Here is a 26,592-nt window from a genome sequence, read left to right on the forward strand (position 1 = left end):
TTACCGCTGATTTGAAACAGTATGAGGATTAACAGAACACATTGACACGCTTGACAAACAAATACAGGCAACATTTTCACTCAGTCTTTGTGAACTGGAATAGGTAGCGCATCGCTGCCGTGACGGTAGCTATGCGCCCCGTCACAGGCTGGCATAGTAGCTAAAAGCAGACTCGCCATGCTTAGAGTGAACCCTTGGTATTTCTAGCTGATATGATCCTAATGATCTGTTGGGTTTATATTCAGTGAGCATATCTGCAATGTATTGAGGTCCTAGGCCATTGAATGATTTATATACCAGTAATAATACTTTAAATTCAATCCTAAATCTAACTAGGAGCCAGTGTAAAGACCTGAGGACTGGTGTGATATGTTCAAATTTTCTGGTTCTGCTCAGAATCCTGGCGGCAGTGTTCTGTATGAGCTGCAACTGTCTTATGGTCTTTTTGGGAAGGCCAGTGAGAAGTCCATTACAATAATCCACCCTGCTGGTGATGAAAGCATGAACAAGTTTCTCTAAGTCTTGTCTGGAAACAAAGCATCTAATTCTTGCAATATTTTTCAGATGATAGTATGCTGATTTAGTTATTGCTTTGACATGACTACTGAAACTAAGGTCTGACTCTAGTGTCACACCAAGATTCCTGACTTGATTTTTAGTTGTTAGACCCCTAGAGTGAAGGTATGCGTTCACCTTGAGAACTTCATCTTTGATTCCAAACGCAATGACGTCAGTATTGTCTTTGTTTAACTGAAGAAAGTTTTGGCACATTCAACTGTTGACTTCATCAGTGCATTGGCACAGGGAGTCAATGGGGCTGTAATCGTTAGGCGATAGGGCTAAGTAGATCTGTGTGTCGTCTGCATAGCTGTGGTAAGCAATTTGGTTATTTCTCATTATTTGGCTCATTGGGAGCATATACAGGTTGAAAAGGAGTGGCGCAAGAATTGAGCCTTGAGGGACTCCGCATGTCATGGACGTCCACTCAGACTTATGGTCTCCTATACTCACATAATAACCTCTCCCATCTAAGTATGACCTGAACCATTTTAGGACTGTCCCAGAAAGCCCCACCCAGTTTTCCAGCCAGTCAAGAAGTATGTTATGATTGACAGTGCCAAATGCTGCACTGAGGTCAAGTAATACCAGCACTGATAATTTGCCTGAATCAGTATTTAAGCGAATATCGTTTATTATCTTTATGAGCGCTGTCTCTGTGCTGTGGTGCGGTCGGAAACCAGATTGAAAATTATCAAAGTATCCATTCGAGCATAAGAATTTGTTCAGCTGACTGAAGACAACTTTTTCAATGATTTTGCCTATGAATGGAAGATTTGAGATCGGTCTATAGTTGCTTAATATGGTCTTATCCAGATGGCTCTTTTTCAGGAGGGGCTTGACAACTGCAGTTTTCAGGGAGTTTGGAAAACTCCCAGAGAGAAGTGAGGCATTTACCACTTCTAGAAGATCTGCTTCTAAACTGCTAAACACACTGTTGAAAAAAGATGTGGGAAGTGTGTCAAGAGCGCAGGTTGATGTTTTAAGGTGCTGTACGGTTTATTCCAAAATTTTGCCATCAATTTCTTTGAAATCAGACATAATAACTACTTTCTCAGGTGGTCTGATCTGTCTGACCCCAGCGCAACTCAAGTATGTGCTGATCACCTTTCTGATATTATTGATTTTCTCAGAGAAGAAAGAAGCAAACTCACTGCACTTGCTGTCTGAGAGCATTTCACTGGGAATCTGGCTTGGGGGGGTTTGTCAGTCTCTCTACAGTAGCAAAAAGAGTGCGTGTGTTGTTTAAATTGCTGTTTATAATATTTGAGAAGAAAGTCTGTCTAGCTTTGCCTAGTTCCATATTGAAAGCATGAAGGCTGTCTTTGTAGATGTTATAATGGACTACAAGTTTTGTCTTCCGCCACATGCGCTCTGCTTTTCTGCATTGTTTTTCATATTTTGCACTGCTGTTGAGTTTCTCCAAGGTGCTTTTTGTCTGCCACTCTTCTTCCTGACTTTCACAGTAGCAATATCATCAATTACACTTTTAACTTTTGAGTTAAAAGAATCAAGGAGAAAATCGACAGAGTTAGCAGATATGCTTGGTGTTAAGGATATAGCCTTCATAAATAGTACACTAGTTTTCTCATTTAGGCATTTCTTCTTGACAGACACATATCTAGCTTCAACGGCAGGAGAAATCAATATATTAAAGAAAATACAGAAATGTTCAGACAGTGCTACATCCTTAATAACAATCGATGAAATGTTTAGACCCTTACTGATAAGTAAATCTAGAGTGTGTCCACGATTGTGTGTGGGTCCATGTACAAGCTGAGTCATATCAAAAGTTTTTAAACAGTTTTGATTTATTTTGCCATATTGGTTTCTGCATTATCTATGTGAATGTTAAAATCTCCAGCAATGGCAAAACAGTCAAACTCTGAGGTAATTGTTGATAACAGTTCTATAAAGTCCTCAGCAAAGGCTGGAGAGTATTTTGGAGGCCTGTAAATAATGATAAGTAAAATGCGTGGAGCACCTTTTAACACAATACCCAGATATTCGAAAGACGGGTAATTCCCAAATGATATTTGCTTACATTGATAGATATCTTTAAAAAGAGCAGCTAGACCCCCACCTCTCTTAACAGCTCTGCAGACACTCATAAAAGTAAAGTTAGGAGGGGCTGTTTCATTGAGGATTGTTGCACTGCAGCTGTCTTCTAGCCAGGTTTCATTTAGAAGCATAAAATCCAGGTTGTTTGTGGTTATTAAGTCGTTGACTAGAAGTGATTTATTTTTAAGTGAGCGGATGTTTAAAAGTGCTAACTTAACAGTCTTACTTTTTGTCCCCATAACAATCTTAGTTTGACGTGTAATAGGCACCAGATTAGTTGGGTTTGCTGTACGGCTATTGAAGGCCTTAGACTTTCTATCTTATAATAGAACAGCAATAGAGAAAGATACAGGCACACTGGGTTCCCGCTTGTTCTGTAAACATTCGAGAAAGTTACTGTTATCATAGCAGGGACCCAACACATATCACTGAGAGCTGGTATCAGTTGTTTTTGGTTCACCTCGAGCAGATGGAGGAGGGTGTGGGCCCTGGCGTTGTGGCAGAAGCCGAAGAGCTCTCACAGGAGGGGGAGGGTGAGCTGGGCCCGCAGGCTTTGGTGGTTGCAGTGCCTTCCGTTTTTTGGTTGATATCTGGGGGCTTGCAGCAAAAGAGTGGGATAGTCTGGTTCCAGCAATCACCAGTTCTTCCATTTTCTGTGAGAAGCACAGAAGTGGAGATGCTGGAGAGAGGGATAAAGTGTCTGGTGAGAAGGGCTGTTGCTCTGGTGTTATCGGAGGCTGTGATATGCTGTCCTGGCTTCCCTGGCTGTTTTCCAGGAAGTCGTCCTTGGGTGCTGAATCTTGGAGCAGTTCTAATATGTCTGTCTGTGGTGAGCTCTGTGGGCAGGGCTCAGCTGAGATTGTGTCCGTGAGCAGAGGTTGTTGTGGCTCAGTGGTGTTATCATTGTCCTTGTGTGATATGTCAACCGCATGTCCATTTTGCTGCTGAAGTGAAGTTCTGTGGTCATTCATAATGTGTCCAGGTGTGTGTGTGCCGTTCAGATTGAGTGGATTGGCACACACTGCAGAAGGATGATTGAGGGAGAAGTAGATATTGTCCTTTAGCACTCTTGAACCAAGTTTGTTTGAGTGGTGGCCATCCTGATAAAACAGTTGTCTCTGACTCCAGAAAAGACATAAGTTTTTTTTCAGCCATGTATTAAGCCCAAGCAACCGTGAAAACCTGTTTGTTCCTCTTGCTGGGAGTGGTCCACTGATGAATGTTTGAACTTTCAGTCTTTTAAGTGTTTCAAAAAGTTCATTGAAATCCTTCTTAAGGAGTTCTGACTAGAGGTCTGCATTCCCGCGGCTGTCCCGCAGGATCCGCGGGACCCGACCAGATATTTTGCGCCGCGGGATTAAATTTCCGACTAAAAAACGGCAGCGGTCGGTAACTCTGGTGTAATTTGAACGGGAGCGGTCGGTCATTCAATATCACGTTCCCGACGCCGACGTTCTTTCAGAACAGCATATCTTCGCTTTACCTAATCTTAATCTTATCGACCACCGGGTATAGGCTACAGTCTGCCCTGTACTCAGGACCGTTATGCACGCGCTGCACGCACGGACCAGTAACGGTTCTTTCTGTCATGCATTGATTGTATTTGCTGGACCTGTGCGCGCGCGCAGCATGTGCATAACGGTCCGATTCCTCAGGGCAGACTGTATGTGATAAACGGCCCTCAAAATAAAAAAATGGCAGAACAAAGTGTGGAGCAAAGTGTGGATGCGCTGTCCTTGAAGGACGTTCAACTTGGACTGGACAATGGTCAGTTTACTGCTAAGAAACCCACGTCAGGCAAGTCTAATGTATGGGAGTCTTTTTCATGCATCATAGACGCAGATGGGAAAAAAATACCCTTTGCGCAATGTGATAAATGCCTAAAAGTGTTCCCGTTCAGCAGTCACAAGACTGGAACCTCGGGATTAAGGCGGCACTCATGCATCATCACAAAGGGTCAAACTAAACTGGCATTTACAAAGTCTAGGCCGGTGCCAGAGCAGTTTAAAAAAAGAGACCACAGAAAAATGTGTTGACTTTGTTTGCCAAGACATTCGACCGTATGATACTGTGTCCGGAAAAGGTTTTAATCAGCTGGCCCAACATTTGGTCGACACAGCAGCAAAAATTGGAAAGTTTAATGTCAGTGAGATACTTCCACATCCAACAACAGTGTCAAGAAATGTTGAAAATAGGGCTCAGAGTCTGCGTAGACATGTTGTTGACGCAATCACTGCAGTAATACACAAATTCGGATGTGCAATTACAACAGACATATGGACAGAAACTTATCGCAAAACGTCATTTTTGTCGGCAACCATCCATTATGTTAATGAGCAATCTGAGCTACATTCTAGAGTGCTTTTTGCTGTCCCCTTTGACCCAAGCACCTCAAAGACGGGTGAAAATATTCGAATCCACCTGCTGCAGAATCTCAGAATATTTGGCATTGATGCGACAGAAATGGGCAGAAAGATAGTTTTTGTGACAGATCGTGGAGCTAACATGATCAGTGCCTTACGAGGATACACGAGACTAAACTGCACAGCGCACATACTAAACGTGACTCTGTCCAGTGCGTTTGGTCCTGCCGTAATGGAAATGTCTCCAGAGATCGCTGGGCTTCTAACTGATGTTAAAAAATTGGTCACATTTTTCAAACACTCAGGACAGCAGGCCAAGCTAAAAATGTCACTGAAACAATCCGTAGAGACACGGTGGAACTCAAATTTTGACATGCTGAATTCCGTTTTGGAACAGTACGAAGACATCGCATCTGTGCTGACTGAGAGCAAAAATCATGACAAGATCTTACGCATCAACGCCAGCACGCTCAAGTTACTAGTATCATTCCTAAAACCCTTTAAAGAGGCAACTGACGACTTGGAAACCGACAACATAACTCCAAGTGCCTCACTAGTTCTTCCGTGGTCTGTGCGATTAATTGAGCACTGTACATCAGCCACAAAAGACCCTCTGCTCTCTGAAATCGCAACAGTCTGTGTGAAACGGCTGAAAGAACTACTGTCAACAGACACCACTTTGCCAAATTCAGTTCACATGCTTTATAGAATAGCAACCTTTCTTACGCCAAATCTGCGAAGTTTGAAAATGTTGGATGAAAGAGGGCGTCAGGAGGTGATACAGGGTGTCAAGGAGATAATAGAAGATTTAAAGTTTGATACCCATGGTGAGGAGGATGTTGAGCCAACACCTGCCAAAAGGCCTACTGTTCTCTCAAAATTTTCTGATTGGGAGGACAATGAAGAATCAGTTGGATCGAAATCACTAGATATTCAGATTCAGGAGTACATGACCATGAGACTTGAATTATCAAGTCAACAAAAAGTTTTGCAGTGGTGGGATTCACATCAGTCCCAGTTTCCTGCTCTGAGCAACCTTGCGAGATATGTCCTCTGCATTCCGGCCACGAGTGCACCTTCCGAGAGAGCATTCAGCCTTTGCGGTCGGATTTTGGAAGAAAGACGTTCGGTATTGAAACCGTCATCAGTCAATGACATTCTTTTCTTGCATGGATATTTAAAATAGTCTGGAAAAAGCTGATTTTTCCAAGTAAGTACGGCTTTCGTTCATTTCATATTGCCTACAATTTTGAGATGTTAATTTATTATTAGTTATTGTTGAATTTAATTTATGTTTTGTTTGTAGGAGAGACGTTGAAACCGATGTCGGCACATTCCCAGGGATGTTAAATTGTTTAAAAGTGGTTTAATTTCGCGATGGAAGGCCTACAATTTTGAGTTGTTAATTTATTATTAGTTATTGTTGAATTTATTTCGTTTCGTTTATAGACGTTGAAATCGATGTCGGCATATTCTTTTCTTAAATTGTTTGGTTAAAAAGTGATTTAATTTCGCGATGGAAGGCCTACATATTTTGCCTACAATTTTGAGTTGTTAATTATTTTTTTTTGTTATTGTTGAATTTATATATTTTGTTGGAGAGACGTATGTCAGCACATTCTTCTCAGGGATGAGAAGGTTAAGGCCTACATATTGTTCGGTTAAGGCCTACATATTTTGCTTAATGACGTCATATTTTCTTTCTTTCTCTGACACTTTTCCTGTGTTGACAGCAAAATGTTACGAATTTTGATAATACGAATAAAAATAATAGCCTACACTTAATTTTTTTTTCGCTGCGACATTTTTTCCCCTACTGTCTGCAGCAAAATGTTAAATTTTGTATATTGACAAGGCGAATAAAATAATAATAAAAAAATGTTTGTGCAGACTACATTTTTATTTTCTCTGTGAAAATGTACATGTGAAATTCTGGGAGATCTATATTAAGCGGGATGGTCGGGTCGGGAAGAAAATTATTCTAAGGAGACAGCGGGTGAACAAATAGTGTATATATAGCGGGAACGGGTGGGTGCGGGATATAACCCCAGCGGGAGCGGGCGGGAGCGGGACTTAAAAAACAGTCCCACGCAGACCTCTAGTTCTGACTGCTCTTTATGAATATTCTTCCCCACATGAATGATGAGTCGATTTGCAGTCTTATGTTTCATCAGAATGTTCTGAAGTTCCCTGTTTATATCAGAAGTTGTTGCTTGTGGAAGGCAGCACGTAGTTGTATCCCTTGAAGGGTTACAAATTTAAGAATCTATTTCAAATATGCTTCTGTACATAACATCATGGTAAAGAATCTTTTAAGGTTAAGATCTCAGCAAAGTTGCAATTTCTGTTCTCTCCTTATTGTCAGACTGATGGGATTAGCACACGAATAATTCACTGAGAATCTCACCTTTTGTTCTGCAAATGGCTTTCGGACCCAAATGGCTCTCGGAGCCTTATGCTGATTGAATTAGGATTGGCCAGACCCTCACAGTCTAGGGTGTTACCTTAACCTGTATACTTAATTTGCATGCTTTGTTCAGAATCTCCACCTCTATGTAATCCCTCCCCCTTGGAATGTATATAACTACAATGCATACAGTATTAGAGTTAGATCATGTTGGAAGTACTGCAGCAACGTACAGCAGAGTTCTCAATAAAGAATAACTTCTGTTGAACGTGATCCCAGCTGTCTCCTGGTCTTGCGTCGATGAAAGAAAACTTTACAACAGATGGTGCCGTGACCCGGATGGAGAAAAAGGAAACTCAAAGAACTTCAAGCAGCTTCCTCCAGTTTGAAAACTTCAAGCTCCAAAAAGATCTCAATGCCTGACTGAGTTCCAGACTGAATCTTGAAACTTCAAGCTCAAAGATCTCAACAAAGCTGACTGAGTTCCAGACGAAATTTTTCTGTACAACCAACGATTCGGTGAGTTTCACTCCATTCAAAGAACCAATGCAGACCAGTACAAATGTGTTTTTCCTCTGCGCCGTTCAGAGAAGTAGTTAACAAACAGCTGTAGAGTTTGGTTAACTAAAGATGAGCCTCTAAAAAAGTTTTTCTTTTAGAGATGAAATTTATCCTCTTTTGTTGGCAGGGAAGATTAACAGTTACATGTTAATATTGTGTGTATGCTCTTGCTAGAGAAGACCTATCTGTAAGCTAGAGAAAGTTAGCATCAAGTGCTAATAGTTGGTATCCTTTGCTTTAGGCAGAGAAGAATTAGCTTTACGTGCTAGTTATGTCTGTTGATCCTCTGTTCTTGTCGGCAGGGAAGTTAAGTGTGGTAATTTGCAAAGTTAACAATAGTTAAGCTGTGTTAACAAGATTGTACCCTCTGTTTGTAAGACAGTAGAGAGAAGTTTTAGTGTTTTGTGATTGTGAAGTAACAAAGGAACTCACAAAATGGTTAGAAGGAATGCGAGACTATTTCCCACAACTGAAAAAGCTGGACGAGCTACACCGTTATGGACAGACAAGGAGTTTAAGTCTTTGTTATCAGAGCACATGGACACAATAGTGACTGAGCAAGTCAGATTGAATTTAACAAGGAAATTTGACATTGATGCAGACAAAGTATGGTCAATTGAAGATTGAAAGAAAGTGTTGGGTGCATGTATCACCTCTTCAGCTATCAAGAATTAATGCATAGATCTTTGATATTGCTCTTTTAGTAGGTTGACTCACATTAAGAACTAAATATAGTAGGTCTTTAGAGGGTGGAGATGGGTACCCTGAGAAAAATTTAGAGGCAAAACTCCGAGCCTGAAGGTATCTAAAGTAGTGAGACTTAGGTAAATTATGGTCTTCACATAAAGATTTAAATGAAACAAAGCCATCCTCAGTGAAGAGATCTCGAAAGAAGACCAAGCCACTTCTGTGCCAAGCTGCAAATGAATGGTCTATTTGAGATGGTACAAAAAGATGATTAAACATTATTGGAGAGAAGCTACATGTATTTGTCAAATTAAAATGTTTCCTGAATTGACCCCAGATCTTAATCGAATTCTGAACCACCAAATTTGAGTTCAGCTCAGTTGATTTAATATTTAGTGGGAGAGGGGCAGTTAAGATCGAAATCGGAGAAACTGGGAGTGTAGCTCTCAGTTCCATATCAGTCCAGACTGGACCCTCCTTATCTGCGAACATGGTTATCCAGTATGTCAGCTTAACAATATTGGCTGCCCAATAATAAAACAAGAAATTAGGTAAACCCAAACCCCCATCAGATTTAGCTCTCTCCAGGCTTGCTTTCTTCATACGTGCAGGTTTTTTGTTCCATATGAACAAAGAGATACAGCGGTCCAGCTGAGCAAAATAGGATTTGGGGAGAAAAATGTGAATCATTTGGAATAAATAAAGAAACCTGGGCATTACAGTCATCTTCACTGCATTTATCCATCCTGCCAGGGAGAATGGAATTTTTGACCACCTATCCAGATCAGTTTTGGTACGATCTAAGATAGACCTGTAGTTATACTGGAAAATAGCCTTAATTGAGCCAGCTATTTCTATTCCCAAATAAGTAAATTTGTCATTTTCAATTTTAAAAGGCAAATTTTCATAAGTGATCTGTTTTGCCAGATTATTTAATGGAAACAATAAAGATTTTTACAAATTAACTTTATACCCCGATATGTTACTAAACTTTTGTAGCCAGTGGAGAAGATGGGGCATACTCTCAATTGGGTCTGATATCTGCAAAAGGAAATCATCAGCATAATGCAAAGTTTTATGTTTTATTTCACCCCTGGATATACTCTTAATCCTCCCATCAAATCTGATAGCAATTGCCAGTGGATCGATCGCAATGTCAAACAGGAAGGGCGACAGGCAGCAACCCTGCCTTGTTCCTCTGTAGAGCGGAAAATATTCCGAAATCAGACCATTTGTCCTGACTGCCGCCATAGGTGTTGAATATAGAACTTTGATCCACCTACAGAAAGTAGGCCCCATGCCGAATTTTTCTAAAACTGCGAAAAGATAGGTCCATTCGATTCTGTCAAATGCCTTTTCAGCATCAAGGCTCAGAATAACTTCCGGATGTATTGTTGAATGGGGGGAAAATATCACACTAAATAGTCTTCTCACATTAAAAAATGATTGCCGTCCGGGAATGAAGCCTGTTTGGTCCTCATCAATAATGGTGGAAATAATAGGGTCTAACCTTTGTGCAAGAGTTTTGGTTAAAATCTTATAATCACAGCACAGAAGGCTTATTGGCCTGTATGAACTACACTGTACAGGATCCTTATCTTTCTTTAGTAAGACTGAAATCGTGGCCTGGGTAAGTGTCTGCGGCAGATTTCCAGTAGCCAAAGCTTCATCATAGACTGATTTCAGGATGGGTGTGAGTTTAGAGGAGAATTCCTTGTAGAACTCCATGGGGAAACCGTCCGGACCTGGCGCCCTTCCTGTCTGAGACATCTAGATGGCACTCGCTATCTCCTCAAGCGACAACGGCTGTTCTAGAGATGACTGAGCATCTGGAGAAAGCTTGGGGAGATCCAGCGAATCAAGAAATGAGTAGATCTCAAACGAGTTACTACCCACCTCTGATTGATATAGGGTAGAATAAAATTGTTTAAACTGGTCATTAATGACTCGGGGGTTGTGGGATATCGAGTCAGCACCTATTTCAATTCCTGAAATCATTTGTTCAGCCGACTGCTGTTTGAGCTGCAGTGCAAGGAGCCTCCCCGCCTTATCTCCATGCTCATAATATACCTGTCTGGATTTAAAAATATTTTTTTCGGCTTTCCATGTCATAAGCGTGTTAAATTCTGTTTGCAGCAGTAATTTCTCCTTAAAAAGATCTGGCGTAGGTGAAAGAGCATAGCGCTTGTCAATATCTGCAATTTTGTCAGCCAGTCCTTTAAGTTGTTTAGAACGCTCCTTATCTCTATGTGCCACATAAGAAATAACTTGGCCCCTAATATAGGCTTTCATAGACTCCCACAAAACTCCCTTGACACATCCTGAGTGTCATTAATTTCCAAAAAGAAGTCGACCTGATTGTTGAGAAATATTCTAAAGTGTTTACATAAAAGTAATTGGGGATCTAGCCGCCATGTTCGTTGGGGCGCTACATTGCCTGGGAAAACTAAATCCATCTGTACTGGGCTGTGATCTGATATCACTATACTGTGATATTTGGTGCTGGAAATTAAGGGTAATAGCTGGTTATCGACAATAAAGTAATCAATCCTGGAGTAACTATTATGAACAGGGGAGAAAAAAGAAAATTGCTTCGTAGTTGGATTTTTTATACGCCAAGGGTCTGATAAGCCGTAAGAACGAAGGAGAGAATTGATAACCACTGCAGCTGACGAGAAAATATTGTTCGACCTTACGCTTGACCTGTCCAACTGAGGATGAAGGACACAATTAAAGTCTCCACCTAGAATTAGTTTGTAGGAGTTAAGGTCTGGGAGAGTCGAAAAAAAATTAAGAAAGAATTGTGCATTGTCCCAGTTAGGTCCATAAATATTAGCCAATATTAATGGTGTGTTAAATAGCTTGCCCACTACAACAATATATTCAGAGTGTATATTCAGAGTGTTTAAATGGAATCCCCTTCCTAATTAGGATTGCCGTTCCCCTGGCTTTATAGTTAAAACGAGAATGATATATTTGTCCAATCCAATTACAGCTTAGTCTTTTATGGGAGTTAATATTTAAGTGCGTCTCCTGTAGGAAAATTACATCAGGTTTGAATGATTTCAAATGACTAAATACTTTGCTCCTTTTAACCATATTATTCAGCCCTTTGACGTTCCAGCTAATAAATGAAACCGCTTCTTGTTGACTATTTACATTATCCAGAATCATAGTGCCACAATTGATAATGAACCGGTCCTACACATTGGCTATACCTCAGTACTTCAATGCCTGTTTGAGTCAAATCATAAACCACAAATAAACCCAAAACAAAACTGACAAAAACGAACAGATAAACATAGATAAACCTCTTACCATCCTGGGCCCCTGGGCTGGTCTTCCTTAAACCTGAGACCGCCCTGAAAACTCTCCTCTCTCTCCTAGGCATATAACACGTTTACACTAACTTCAACTCTTACATGAACTCAGCAAAGGTAGAACAAAATGTAATAGGACCCTTGTCTCAACACTATTATTGCTACATGCATGCCGGTACCCATCTGTTTACAGGCTGATACGGTTTCAAACACTCACAGTTGGAAGATAATCCCACAAGAAAAGAGTAAAATCAAATAAAATGAATGACACTGGTGGTAATAATGGGATTAATTAAACAGAATAAATTAGAAAACAAAGTAAAAGTACAATTAGGGTTATAGTGTCAAGTTGAGACTCAGCGTTATCCACACTGACGTGGCAGAGAAAAGGGAAAACCAATGAGGATGCTAAAGATATTCTTAAATAAAATATTCTCCAGGCCACATGATGTCCACATAAACCCTCAACATATTGTAGTAAACTATGCATTGTCCAAACATAAAATGCATCCAACTGTAGCGTGGCGACGTTTACCAGTCAAAGCCTGCACAAACTACAGCAATGCTAACGTGCAGTGTGATACCTGTTATGGTCCGTGAATTAACTGTCACTCTCCCTCCGTCTCCCGTGAGCGTAGGTTGGTCTCGATGTAGTGCTTTGCCTTGATCGGCTCTTCGAAAGACATCTGCTCGCCAGCTGGGGCCGTGATCTTCAATGTAGCTGGATACAGGAGACCATATTTCACGCCCGTACACCGGCGAAGCAATCCTCTCACCTCGGTAAAGGCTGCTCTCTTTTTCCTGACGGCGGCCGAGTAATCTGGGTAGATGTAAAAACGCTTCCCATTGTGGGTGATGGGACCTGCTCCCATGGCCTTCCGAAGAACATCCACTTTCTCCTGAAAGTAGTGGAACTTGGCGATTATTGGTCTCGGGGCATCCCCATCCTTTGGCCTCGGCTGCAGGCTCCTATGCGCCCGATCAAGCGTCGGCGTATAGTCGAGGGCTAGCGCTTCCTTCAACAATTCAGCCACGGCTCTCTCCGGTCGTATATTTCCGAATCCCTCTTCTACTCCGATTAGTCTGCAGTTATCTCGCCGCTGTCGTGACTCCAGATCATCGGTCTTATCTACCAACCGGGCAACTTGAGTAGATAGCGTATCAACTTGAGCTTCAAGTGCTACAACACGGTTAGCCTGGCCATTAGCTTCCTCCTCAAGATCATCAATGCGGGTTGATAATGTGGCGCTTTCTTTCTGTATTTCTTCAATAACCTTCGCAAACTCTGCGCGCACATTCAGGATTTCTGTCCTTAAATCACTCGCTAAGTTGTCCATTTTCTTGTGTAATTCACCTGCAGCTGCCATCACAGACGAGTCGATCTTGACTAGCACATTCTGCTCCGTTTGCTTAATGGCAGCCATGATTGCGCCGAGATCCGACCCTGACCCCACCTCCGCGGTCGGATCCACATCAGGCAAGTCTGGGGCATCAGGCCCTGGCCTCGGCTTGTGCGATTTAGGCATTTTGAGCAGCTTTGGACTTAAATCAAAAAAATATATATACTACTAATTCGAAGAACTAGGCACACTAGAGACAGGTTCGCACCAGAAAGAACGAAAAGGAGAGTGGAAAAATTAAATAAATGTTCAATCCAAGCAGAGCTCGCAAGAACACGTCTTCACATGTCGCTGCTCAGCTGTCTTTTTTTAATGTCATATCTCTCGAACCATTAGTCGGATGGATTTCAAACTTGACAGATGTCTTGCTACGGGCACAAGTAAGTGCAGTGCCAAGTTTGAAGTTGTTTGGATTAGAAATGCAAAAGATTCGTTAAAATATATATCGGTAAAAGAAGCACACATTGGCTTTTGCTGCTCTAACCGCTGGCCACGCCCCCCTCACACTGCACACTGAGTGAGCACAGCGCAGGACCAGAGGCCATTCCCCCCTCACACTGCACACTGAGTGAGCACAGCGCAGGACCAGAGGCCACGCCCCCTCTCGCACTGCACACTGAGTGAGCACAACGTCGGACCAGACGCCACTCACACTGCACACTGGGTGAGCACAGCGCAAGACCAGACGCCACTCCCCCTCTCACACTGCACACTGAGTGAGCACAACGCAGGACCAGAGGCCACTCCCCCTCTCATACTGACACTGAGTGAGCACAACGCAGGACCAGAGGCCACTCCCCCCCTCACACTGACACTGAGTGAGCACAGCGCAGGACCAGACACCACTCCCCCTCTCACACTGCACACTGAGTGAGCACAACGCAGGACCAGAGGCCACTCCCCCTCTCACACTGCACACTGAGTGAGCACAGCGCAGGACCAGAGGCCACTCCCCCTCTCACACTGCACACTGAGTGAGCACAGCGCAGGACCAGACGCCACTCCCCCTCTCACACTGCACACTGAGTGAGCACAGCACAGGACCAGACGCCACTCCCCCTCTCACACTGCACACTGAGTGAGCACAACGCAGGACCAGAGGCCACGCCCCCTCTCACACTGCACACTGAATGAGCACCGCACAGGACCAGAGGCCACTCCCCCTCTCATGAGCACAGCGCCGGACCAGACGCCACTCCCCCTCTCACACTGCACACTGAGTGAGCACAGCGCCGGACCTGAGGCCACTCCCCCTCTCACACTGCACACTGAGTGAGCACAACGCAGGACCAGAGGCCACTCCCCCTCTCACACTGACACTGAGTGAGCACAGCGCAGGACCAGAGACCACTCCCCCTCTCACACTGCACACTGAGTGAGCACAACGCAGGACCAGAGGCCACGCCCCCTCTCACACTGCACACTGAGTGAGCACAGCGCAGGACCAGAGGCCACTCCCCCTCTCACACTGCACACTGAGTGAGCACAGCGCAGGACCAGATGCCACTCCCCCTCTCACACTGCACACTGCGTGAGCACAGCACAGGACCAGACGCCACTCCCCCTCTCACACTGCACACTGAGTGAGCACAACGCAGGACCAGAGGCCACGCCCCCTCTCACACTGCACACTGAATGAGCACCGCGCAGGACCAGAGGCCACTCCCCCTCTCATGAGCACAGCGCAGGACCAGACGCCACTCCCCCTCTCACACTGCACAGAGTGAGCACAACGCAGGACCAGAGGCCACTCCCCCTCTCACACCGACACTGAGTGAGCACAGTGCAGGACCAGAGGCCACTCCCCCTCTCACACTGCACACTGAGTGAGCACAGTGCAGGACCAGAGGCCACTCCCCCTCTCACACTGACACTGAGTGAGCACAGCGCAGGTCCAGAGACCACTCCCCCTCTCACACTGCACACTGAATGAGCACAACGCAGGACCATAGACAGAGAGGGTCGAAGCAAGCAGCGGAGCTTAAAGGTGCCATGTGTAAGAATTGAGGTAAAAATATCCAAAAAATGAGCTACACGCATCAAAAGAATGAGAAGAAATAAGGGCGATGATGTCATTAAAGAAATGACAAGTTATAGTGCTGCAGAGATATCAACCTGAATTAGCATGCTAAATTACTAGCCACAGCCCGACAGGTGTCATAATACCAGTTTCGGCCATGGGAGGCAGTATGCGGGCAACATAACACGGTCAGCCAAACTGCAATACACGAATAACTCGCACGGCTTGTGGGCGTACTTGAACCTGATGTCAATCGTGTGGAAAGTACAGCCCACTACTACATTTCAGTTCAGTGAAGAGACCTATATTATGTTTATTAAATGGCTTTCCTGAATTGTTCTCCAGCTATGTTATTGACCTCTTCACGCTGATAAAAAACACTGATTGATCGATATTATGTATGAGGAATACATACTGTCTGTCAAATTTAATTCAAACTAACAATAAAAATGTAATATGAACAAAACGAATATGAACATATTCACTGGTAAAGGTGAAGGGGAGTAGCTTGAAGATGTCATATTTCAAAATCACTTGACATCAACCAACGTTCCTCTGGAGTCAAAACGTCCTCTATTACTGTACGTTCACACCGCCGCCGACTTGAGCTGCAAAGAAGCTCTGGCCGCCCTGTCAAGGACGCTTGTCAAAAAGTACGGGGAAGGTTGTTGACGCTTGTTGTCGCTTTGGCCGCTGTGACGTAGCAGCATTCTATGTTCGATCATGGGAGAAGAGAAGAGTCACACCATGAAATGTAAACAGAAAAAACAAGCAATATATTAACACTAGAAACCTTTTATAATGACAGCATTTGTATAACTGTTTTGGTCACATTTGGTCGCGGAAAAAAGAAAAATTAGCTATTATTATTATTAATAGTGAGTGCGGGGCACTCTCTCTCTCTGCTTGTTCTTATATATGCCCTGTCAAGCGCGCCCTGTTAAACTGACAGGACTTAAAAACACATACAAATGCTAAACTTTCACTCTATGATGGTTAAACTGTGCAATTAATCCGATAATGATAGGAAACCCAGCAACGGCGATGATCAGCTTCTCCTCCATTTTCTCAGAACTAATGTTTTGGTAGGAACGAAAGTTTACATCGTATGTTTCTCCGGAATCAGCCAGCACGAAGGATGTCTATATACCGATTGGTTGCTGGCGTTTGCCGCTGCTTGCCGCTGAACCGCGTCGTAGCTCATTACCATAAAGTTTAGCTACTTTCAACTTTCTGATTGACACTCAAAACGCCCAAAATGCGACGCCGATGGATTTGACACTCCTTGCAGCTAAGAGAAGCCAGCTTCCACTGAAAATGAATGACTTCCGGTAACTTTAGAAGCTCAAGTCGGCGGCGGTGTGAACGTACAGTTAGGAGTTGGCTCGGCTTCGGCTATGGCTCTAGGGTCGTTGTGAAGGTAGGGGCGGAGCATAGAGACTATGCCGTTTCTCGGTTGTTACTCTAGAGTAGACCAACTCACTTTCTGGAGGTATACTGCCCCCATCTGGTATGGAATGTTGAGTATGAATTGATTTTTTGCCGGACATTACACAAGGCACCTTTAAGGAGCGTTTTCTCAGAGTTCACTGTGTAGCCTGCTCCCTCAATCGTCACGCTTATTCATTTGTGGATGTTAACTGAATCTGTAAGTCAGCTACACTATTTACTTCTGAATATTATATTTTATTCTGGTGCTCTTAACGTTATCGCTACTGTGCAATAGAGAGCCTGAGAGCCTGCCTGTGTCAATGCGCGCAGCCGCGTCCAGGAACATCGCTTGCACACACTAAAAATACCTCACTGAAAGTTATAATGAGCAGGTATTGCGATGTCTGTGAATGTCCTGATGCACACACTCACACACACGATGCACAGAAAGACTCACGCCAGTATCGAGCGCACAGACAGCGTGCCAGAATCAGTTTTGCTGGTCAATTCTCTTTCGTGCTTGTATGAACAATAACACACATTTATGCCAAAATGTCCGTTTTGTCGAGTATCCTCATAACAGAAAAGCAGTCTTAAATTAGTTAAATAAAGTCTTAAATGAACAAGAGTAAATAAGAAAATGAAATGTGTAAGATCCTGTCATCAGCGGCAGATCTTAAAGTGACAGCAGCCACTAATTCTGTCTGTCAGTAAAGTTAACCAAAGAACAAAGGGAACAGAGAAAAATCACTCACTGCTCTTGACTAAAGAACGTTTGTAGCTTTAATAAGTATTAATCTATATTTAATTTATAATTTATGCAGTGCGGACTGTTTGATAACCATATTCAATTTCTGTATATTTCATACCTGTTGGACAGGAGGGGCACAGGTAAATATTACATTTATTTGGGTTTACGTGAGGATTGTTTTAAGTTCACTTACATTAAAAGTTGTTATAATTTTCAAAAGTAAAAAATAATTTTCATTGAGACATCAGTAGCTATATTAATATCAGTGTTACTGGCCTTCATTCATAAAAAGATGCCATTAAACAATTATTTAAAATATACTGTCTTTATGTTGTTTCTACATTACAGTGGAAATTGAGTCTCACATTATTTAAATTTTATTTACACACAAAACATTAATGGTGCACATTTTTGACATTATAAAATGATTATCTCAAGTCTTGGCAATCGGCCCCTATTAAACAATAAAGAAAGTAAGACATTTTTCTTTTTGGCCGAATTTATCATTATAATCAACTTAATTATTTTCTGGATTTTGTATCACCATAATCCCTAAAGGTATGTAAATGCAGGAAATGTGATTAAAATTGCGAAAAACATTTTTTCCCTTTTTTTAAAGTGCGAAAACATTTTCCCCCAATTTTGTGTCACCTTATTTTGTAATTTGTGTCAGCCTAATTCAATGCATTCACAGTCTCTTTCACGGCCATCATTTGTAGTAGCCTATTCACAAACTGTTTGCTCAAGCGTAGCGTTTTCTCAGAGTTCACTGTGTAGCCTGCTCCCTCAATCGTGTAGTTCAATTTTCCATATTTATTGTATGTCATTATGTTAGTCTCAGTTTTTGCTTTCTACCATGCACAAATACAAATGTCACTGAACTTTTGCTGTGTAATTGTAACAATGAGCACTCAAATACACCAATCCAACAATTACTAAAAACACACACAAAAACTGATTTTGCATGGGCACTTTGCACTAGTATATATTATTATATATATATAATATATATATTTATATATATATATAATTCTATATAAGTCATACAAGTCTGGTGTATCATATGAAACATGCAAACATTTTTTATGGTATTTTATTTTTTGTCTTAAGGTTTGATAAACTGCCTCCACACACACACACAAAACAAACTATTTAATGTCAGGCTTTACAGGGATAGGTTCATGTTTATGATGGGGAATCACTATAGAGTAATGTAGATAAATGCATTTTTCAGATGAGAGCTAAACATGACAAAATATATTAAAAGACTTACAGAGCTCTTCTGGAGGTTTTGATGACTGCCGATAATCTAATGACACACTCGTCTGATTTCTTGAATTTCTGAAGCTCAAACTCCTCCAGCTCTTCCTCTGATGTCAACAACACAAAGACTAAAGCAGACCACTGGGCAGGTGAAAGGGCACCAGATGAGAGACTTCCTCTGCTAAGGTGGGTCTGAATCTTTTTCACCAGAGTTTGGTCGTTCAGTTCATTCAGACAGTAGAACAGATTGATGGATCTCTCTGCAGGAAGATTATCTTCTAATTTCTGCTTGATGTACTGAACTATTTCCTTGTTGCTCTGGTCATTGCTGTCTTGCTGTGTCAACAGACCTCGTAAGAGTCGTCGATTGGACTGGAGTGACAGACCAAGGAGGAAGCGAAGGAAAAGGTCCAGGTGTCCATTGTCACTCTCGAGCGCCTTGTCCACTGCAGTCTTGAGAAAATCAATCATGGTTTCATTTCTGTTTTCCTGTTCAGTAGACTCATGATCAAACACACTTGTCTTGTTGTTGTCTAGAAACAGATGTGCATAAAGGGCTGCAATAAACTCTTGAATGCTCAAGTGAACAAAGCAGTACATGGTACCAAGAACAATCCCTGTTTCCTCCTTAAAGATCTGGGTACACATGCCTGAGTACACTGATGCCTTATAGACGTCAATACCACAGGCTTCCAGGTCTGTGTCATAGAAGATCAGGTTGTTTCTTTCCAGCTGATGAAATGCCAGTTTTCCCAGTGAAAGGATGGCGTCTTTATCCCAGGAAACATCTGGTGCGTATTCTCCATCATACTTTCGGCGGCTCTGTTGGATCTGAAAGCGGAGAAAGTGTGTGTACATTTGTGTCAGAGTCTTGGGAGTGTCTTCAGTGTTTGATTCCTGCAGTGTTTTAGAGATTTCATCAGCCTGAGTGTTTTTCACATCATTATTTCTTTTCTCCTCCAGAATGTTCTGGAGAACAGTGGCTGAAATCCAGCAGAAGACTGGGATGTGGCACATGATAAAGAGACTCTTTGATCGTTTAATGTGATCTAGGATTGTGTTGGCTTGAATATCATCCGTGAATCTTTTTTTGAAGTACTCTTGCTTTTGTGCGTCACTGAATCCTCGTATCTCTGTCAGCCGGTCGATGCAGTCAGGAGGAATCTTACTGGCAGCTGCTGGTCTGGTGGTGATCCAAATGAGAGCAGAAGGAAGCAGATTTCCCTTCATGAGGTTTGTTAGGAGAACATCCAGAGAGGCTGGTGACGATACATCACGCCACGTCTCATTACTGTCAAACTTCAGAGGAAGGCGACATTCGTCCAGTCCATCAAGGATGAACAGCACTTTGAACTGATTCCTTCTTGTAAGGTTCAGTCCTTTTGTCTCTGGGAAAAATTGAGTTATAAGGTCCATCAAACTTAGTTTTTCTTTCTCCTTTAAGTTCATCTCTCTGAATGGAAGAGGAAATATGAAGCTGATATCTTGATTTTCTTTTCCTTCAGCCCAGTCCAGAACAAACTTTTGTACAGAGACTGATTTCCCGATGCCAGCGACTCCTTTTGTCAGTACAGTTCGGATCTCTTTGTCTTGTTCAGGCGCTTCAAACAAATTTTTGCAATCAACCTGTATCTCTTGTGCTTCATGACGCCTGGAAGCAACTTCAATCTGTCTCACCTCATGTTCAGTATTGACCTGTTCACTGCCGCCCTGAGTGATATAGAGATCTGTGTAGATGTTATTCAGAAGTGTGGAGTCACCTTGCTTCGCAATTCCTTCAAACACACATTGACACTTGTTCTTTAGGACACATTTCAGCTGAGGAATGAAGAGCAGCTCATCTAAACACAGGAACAGACAATAGATAGTTTTAGTCTTCATTTTCTCTCCTACATTTATAAGAGACAATCTGACAGATGATCATGAGTATCTTACCTTCTAGAGTATCAGCAGCTTCATCTTGCTTCATCTCTCTCAGGTAATGTAGTGTGAGATCAAGAGCTGATTCTTTGATACTGGATCTGTTCTCATTAAAGTCCTTCACAAAGTGTTGCGTGTTCTCTTTTTGTAATATTTTCTTTAACTTCTCCAGCTCATTCTTCAGAAATGTGATTATTTTGCTCTCAAGATCCTACAAACAAAAGTAGGAGAAAAGACAGAATAACACAATTTAAGCCAAATTGCACATCTACATTTGGTCAACACTATTTATTCAATAATTATAATACATGTGCATAACAAAACCCAGTTAAAAGACTAACATGCTAACCATGTTGTGCTAAAATGTGTTTAAAAGGAAAAATAAGTGATCAAAAAAAAAAAAAAATTCTTTGTTCAATAAAATATTTGTTTGTTAGAAATATTAAACATTTATAAAAATGTGTTTTCCTACCTGGAAGATCCCTAGAAGATTGTCTTTGAAATTCTCGTGGTTCCTGTGAGTCTGAACGTCTGAGTCTAATGTCTCATATTGAAGCCTGTAATCAAATTAGTAAAATAAAATACTAACAGATATCTTACAGAAAGAGAAATAAGCATTAGCTGTGAATACTCTGACAAATATTTGATCTAAACATGTTTCATGATTGGTATTCACTGATACAACTTTTAAACACAGTCAACGTGTGACAAAAAAATTGTAACACAAAATACCTTTTATTAGATGATGGTGTTTTCTCACTGAAGTCTGGTGGATTACCTTTAGACCGATCACTCTTCAGAGACACAGAGCTGGACACATGTGAGCCTGATCTTACACTGATGACACAAAGAACAGAGAGAGAGAGAAAACACTTTAGTAAAGGAGGATCAACTGTGTGTGAAACACATCTGTGTCTTTATCTAATCCTCCACAGAAATACACACACTCACATAATCAACAGTTTTATAGTTAACGGTGATTTTATTTACTGGCTCTCACTGGTTTAACAATTTATTTAATATATTAATCAGGTTAAAAAATACTTTAATTTAAGAAAACATTTCAAGTGTTTGTTTATTGACAGAAATGGAGAGCAGAAATGTCTGTGAAAATTAAATTAAATTAAGTGTATAGTTGTTTCCTAATGTCTGCCAATAATTTTATGTTCTAAAATCTAAAGTCATTTATTTGGATTAATTAAGCGTCTAGAAGGTTATTAACAAATTATTAACTGTGATATTTTCTATACAGCAAACAGGGCTTTATAGATAATGTCAGTGTTAATTTAAGAAGTTCAAAATTCAAGTTGTGCAAAATATTTGCAAATATAGACCAATGCTTAAAGTTTTGTTATTGACGGAAACACAAAGTCCAGTCGAGTTTAAACTGATAGTGTGAAAACAGACGCAGTCTTACCTGTGTTTCTCTGAGAGCCTCATCTGAGAGAGAGAGTCCTTTCCTCTTTCCTCTGACATACTGCAGCTAAACTGACACTGAAAACTGATCAGCACTGGTTTCTGAAAACACTCAATCCTTCAGCATCACCTGGAAATGACACCATTTTACACAGATGAAGAACATCTTATTTAAGACAATAATGAAGAATGCTGAGTTATCATCAACAACAGCAACAGCAAAAACAATCTATAAAATAAAGTGAGTTACAAACAAATATATTGCCATGTAAAATAACTGAATGGTCTTAATCATTTCTGATTGTTTAATGAGTTTAACTGACTCTAAATATGAATACATTGGGGAACAGAAATTTACACAGTGCTGGGAAAACTGAACCCAATTTGTCATATTCTCTATTACAGTATAATATCATTTTACAATCATATTTACCCAGTCTCTATTAATTGTTGAATCGTTTGTCATTTAATCATTACTTCAAGTTCACAATGATGGTTGATTTCATTACTTTCAAAAGATCCTGAAATAACTGATTAAGTAAAAGAAACCAGAATTATAATAGACATACTGTATAAGTACTAATCATAATTGCTATATATGAACTATGAAATATTAAGTTTAATAATATCAGATTGTTCATTGACGTTAGGCTTCATCTCTGTCTACTGTAAATGTCTGCTTCAAAAATACTTTCGATTTCACACCACAAAAACAACAGCCTAAAACGAGGAAATGGGAGAAAACTTTCAGAAACATATTTGTTTTCAATAACCCTTTTCAATAAACCTTTCTCAATACAACCTACTGCAAATTACAAATTACCTAATCAATTACAAAGATTGTAATTTCTGGCAGATTATTCGTCTGTTCGGAGTAGCAGAAGAACAGCCTTCTGTAACTTCACATTTAAATCAAGCTTAATATACAATATTAAGTTCCTAATAATTACAAATGACTTTAATGGAGAATGTATTAAACTTACTTGCAGTCTTGTCCACTAAGAAGAGAATTTATCAGTATTTTAAACTCAGTAACGCTTGTTGTCAGTCCGCGCGCGTCGTTCTCAGAATCTCTTCCTGGTCTCGATGGATTGTGGATTAAACTCATAAATGCCCGCGAGTGTTATTAGTGAGCAACAGGTTTGTTTCTCAAAACCAAGAATGCAAAGAACGGACTTGTGTTCTTGGGGAGAACGCTCTTGCTAGTTGTTCTTGGAAGAATGAACTCACAAGGTGACGAGCACACAGAACGCTGCTGACAGTTTGAGACGATGTGTTCTTGCTAGTATTGCGCAATAATACCCCCGCACAGACGCCTTCTGCAGTACCCAAACATAACGAGAATTATTGACGATAACAGCCAGGCTTTATCGCCCAAGCCTACCCTCAGCTCAAGGGATTACTCTAACTCTGTAGTGTACACTACAATGTAATGTATATTCATAACAGTAAAGCAACGCCTGTCTCCATTCATTCTGCTTCTGTTGTTTATACTTCTGCTTCGAGTCTGTGAGCAGACCCTAACCCTCTCGCATCAAATGTTCTCAGAAGTGAATTTAGTGATGAAATTGTAGAAAAACGACTTACTGTATTGCCTCTACCTTCCTCGACTGCCGAAATGAATGCTGAGATATTTCTGCCGTCAAGTTCACACAAGTTACCAACCGATGCATCCTCGGTAAAATGGGCGTGTCAAGAACACTTCCGGGATTTTTAACCGTTCTTGCCAAAATGCAAACTTGTGTATTGGGACAGTACTTGGGCCACAAAAGATGACGTTTCACAAGAACACAAGTACAGACAAGAACACAGGGTGCTTCTCAATATCCCTCCTCGTCTCCTCGCTCCTCCGTCCTCCATCCTATGACCCGGAAACCGATCGAGCTCAGCCATCTTGAAGGACATCTCAATTCTCTAATTGCACCGCGAGGAGTCGAGGATCGAGGAGTTAGGAGGCTTCCTGAGGAGTCATGAGCGAGGATACACAGGTGTATCCTATGCGGAAGAGTTTTATTGACTTAAACGTGACGCACGTCTAAATTCTCCTCCCCCTTCACATCGGTCACAATCATTTTAATTTATACTTTACCTTTGCAGTTTATATAAACCACACATCTCACATATTTCAACAGGGTATCTTGCTTTATTATTATTTATTATGAATTTCTTAAATAAACAAACTTCAACAACATAAGGGCAGATCCTTTGAGCGCTGCTGATGACGCGATGAAGTGACGCTTGAGTGATCAAGTATTCCAATGTATAAAAAAAAGTTACATTCGAATCCTCCATCCTCGCGTCTTTTCCTTGCAACCTTCCCTCGCATCCTACAGGGGGCGGAGCTGAGACGCGAGGAAAGGAAGCGAGGAAAGGAAACGAGGATGCACAAATAAGAAATGAGAAGCACCCACAGATTGAGAAATTACTTTCGTTTTCCTCTTCTTCGTGTGTTTTACAGGAGGGTTTGGAACAGCTGAACAGTTGCACACCGACACCTACTGCACTGGAGCGGGATATTATACCACATATATCTCTAAATTTTAATTTTAAATTTTAAACTTTTGAAATGAATTAAAACTTTCTTTTAAAATGTAATTAATCAGTTTCAGTGTGTATTTGTCAGTGGTTTTTCTCAGATGAAACGGGGAAAAGCTTGTGAAGTGACTCTGAAGAGCAGCTCTGGAGATGAAGATCATGTGGATTGTTATGGAGCTATTCTTGTGCCAATAAAAATGAACGTAGCTTTTCAAGAAACTAATGAAAATATAAATTGAAACTAAATAAATTATCTTTAAAACTGAAAAAGAATAAATTGCAGGCAAATTTTTTTACTTCGTTTTTAATACACTGCATGTTTTGCTAACTATTTCTCATATTTCAATCGCTGATCTGAACTTACAAATGCGCTTCCAGAGTTTTCATTTACGTTTCTGAAGTTTTCGTTTACACTCCCAGAGTTTTCGTTCGCCGTTCTGACACATTTCTCTCGTGGGGGCGGGGCTAGTAGCAGTGTGTTCTCATTGGTTACTGAGCTTTTGATTGATAGCTTCGTGACCTGGAAGTGAAGACGTCAGTGGTGTGTTTATGTGTGGATGTGAGCGTCTGTAATCGCAGCTTTCTATTTCATTTTACTGATATTAAGTTTATATCTGTATTTATTTGCTGTTACACTATATTGTTGAGATATAGAGCTCGGGATCGTTGCGTCACGCCGCAATGCATTGTGGGAATCACGGTACGGAAGTAGATGTACTGTATAGTAGCGTATAGTAGGCAGTAGGTAACGTTGATCATTTGGTCATTAATTTAGGTTATTTTTTGGAAAATGGTTCAGTATTGCTGTATTGTGAACTGCTGTAATCGGTCTCATGATCGACAGGGCAAACGCCTCATAAATCATATTAGTTTTCCCTATATGGCTTGGGTCGCCGCTGGTCGTCAACCGGACGAAAACAGTGGATTATTGCACGTATAATAAATAACTCCTGAAGTGTAACAAACCCACATAGACAAGCTTCGTAGCTCACAGAATCTGACAAGTGCGTGTGTGTGTGTGTGTGTGTGTGTGTCACCACTGATGCTTGGTTCACGGTGCGAACGATTGTTTTCTCCGCGTTTACTTTGTAGATCTGGAGATCTTGCACTCATCCATTTGTGAACTGCAAGTGAGCCTCCAGTGACAGGTTCTACTTTTCTAAAAGTGTCTACTTTTAAACAAACAATTCAAAACGAAAGAAAACAGACAGCTCTCTGCTTATGTAAGTTAATCCGTATGCAATTTGCATTTCTCTCTGGCGCGTTCACTTACAGCGAAGATCGCCAATCAGCATCGTCAACCTCATCTTTGCAGCCGACTGTGACAAAAAAAACCCATTTGTTTATTAAACAATTAAAATGTGTGTGTGAATGTTGTTGCCGAGGGCACAGGAAATTGTAAATCCGGCTCTGGATCGGAGGTGTAAGCGCTCACTCCACAGACCAGGTAGGAAAATATCAGGGAAACTGAGGCTTGATATTAGCCTACTCCAGACTTTATTCATAGGGATCGATTCGCCTATAATCTAATTTGTTTTTTAAGTAGCGTTGTTTGGCTTCATTATTAAGTTTGTAAGTATACGGTATAGCCAACTTTTTTTGTCACGGCCCATAACTTTTTCTCTTTCTTTCTCGGTGCCGGTGGAGACCGGTCGGCTACGCTATTACTTTATTCCGAACGCTTCTGCGTTGCCTCTAAAATGGCCGCCGTTACCCACAATGCATCATTCCATAACGTCTACGCCCGAGCTCTATAGAAGGAATAGTACAGACGAATGATATTTATCATTAGTCATCGTCGCTATATCAGGAGGATACTGGATAACGTTAGCCTACTCGTGGTAAGTCTGATTTTTTTTTTTTTTAATACTATATACTAATACTATTTATAATACAGTA

At 41.3% G+C, this 26,592-nt stretch overlaps 1 protein-coding gene across 4 annotated transcripts in view; it reads right to left on the reverse strand.

Annotated features, from left to right (window-relative positions):
- The window catches only part of LOC311087281 (uncharacterized protein), a 180,046-nt gene extending 155,596 nt beyond the window's left edge, over positions 1–24,450 (reverse strand). Inside the window, exons 1-6 of one of the 4 annotated variants that reach the window (XM_084120580.1) lie at positions 23,746–24,450; positions 22,160–22,288; positions 21,475–21,579; positions 21,215–21,299; positions 20,758–20,953; positions 18,833–20,663 (exon numbers count right to left, since the gene is read on the reverse strand). In XM_084120580.1, coding sequence (XP_083976706.1) covers positions 18,833–20,663; positions 20,758–20,953; positions 21,215–21,299; positions 21,475–21,579; positions 22,160–22,218 — 2,276 coding nt within the window. In that variant the 5' untranslated portion in view covers positions 22,219–22,288; positions 23,746–24,450. Of the gene's footprint in view, positions 1–18,832; positions 20,664–20,757; positions 20,954–21,214; positions 21,300–21,474; positions 21,580–22,159; positions 22,289–23,141 lie in introns of all 4 variants that reach the window. The other 3 variants (XM_084120578.1, XM_084120579.1, XM_084120581.1) reach the window with 3 other exon arrangements.
- Between the last annotated feature and the right edge of the window lie 2,142 nt (positions 24,451–26,592).

This window comes from Abramis brama (genome assembly GCF_963993115.1).
Source record: "Abramis brama genome assembly, chromosome: 7".
In the NCBI taxonomy this organism is placed as follows: Eukaryota; Metazoa; Chordata; class Actinopteri; order Cypriniformes; family Leuciscidae; genus Abramis; species Abramis brama.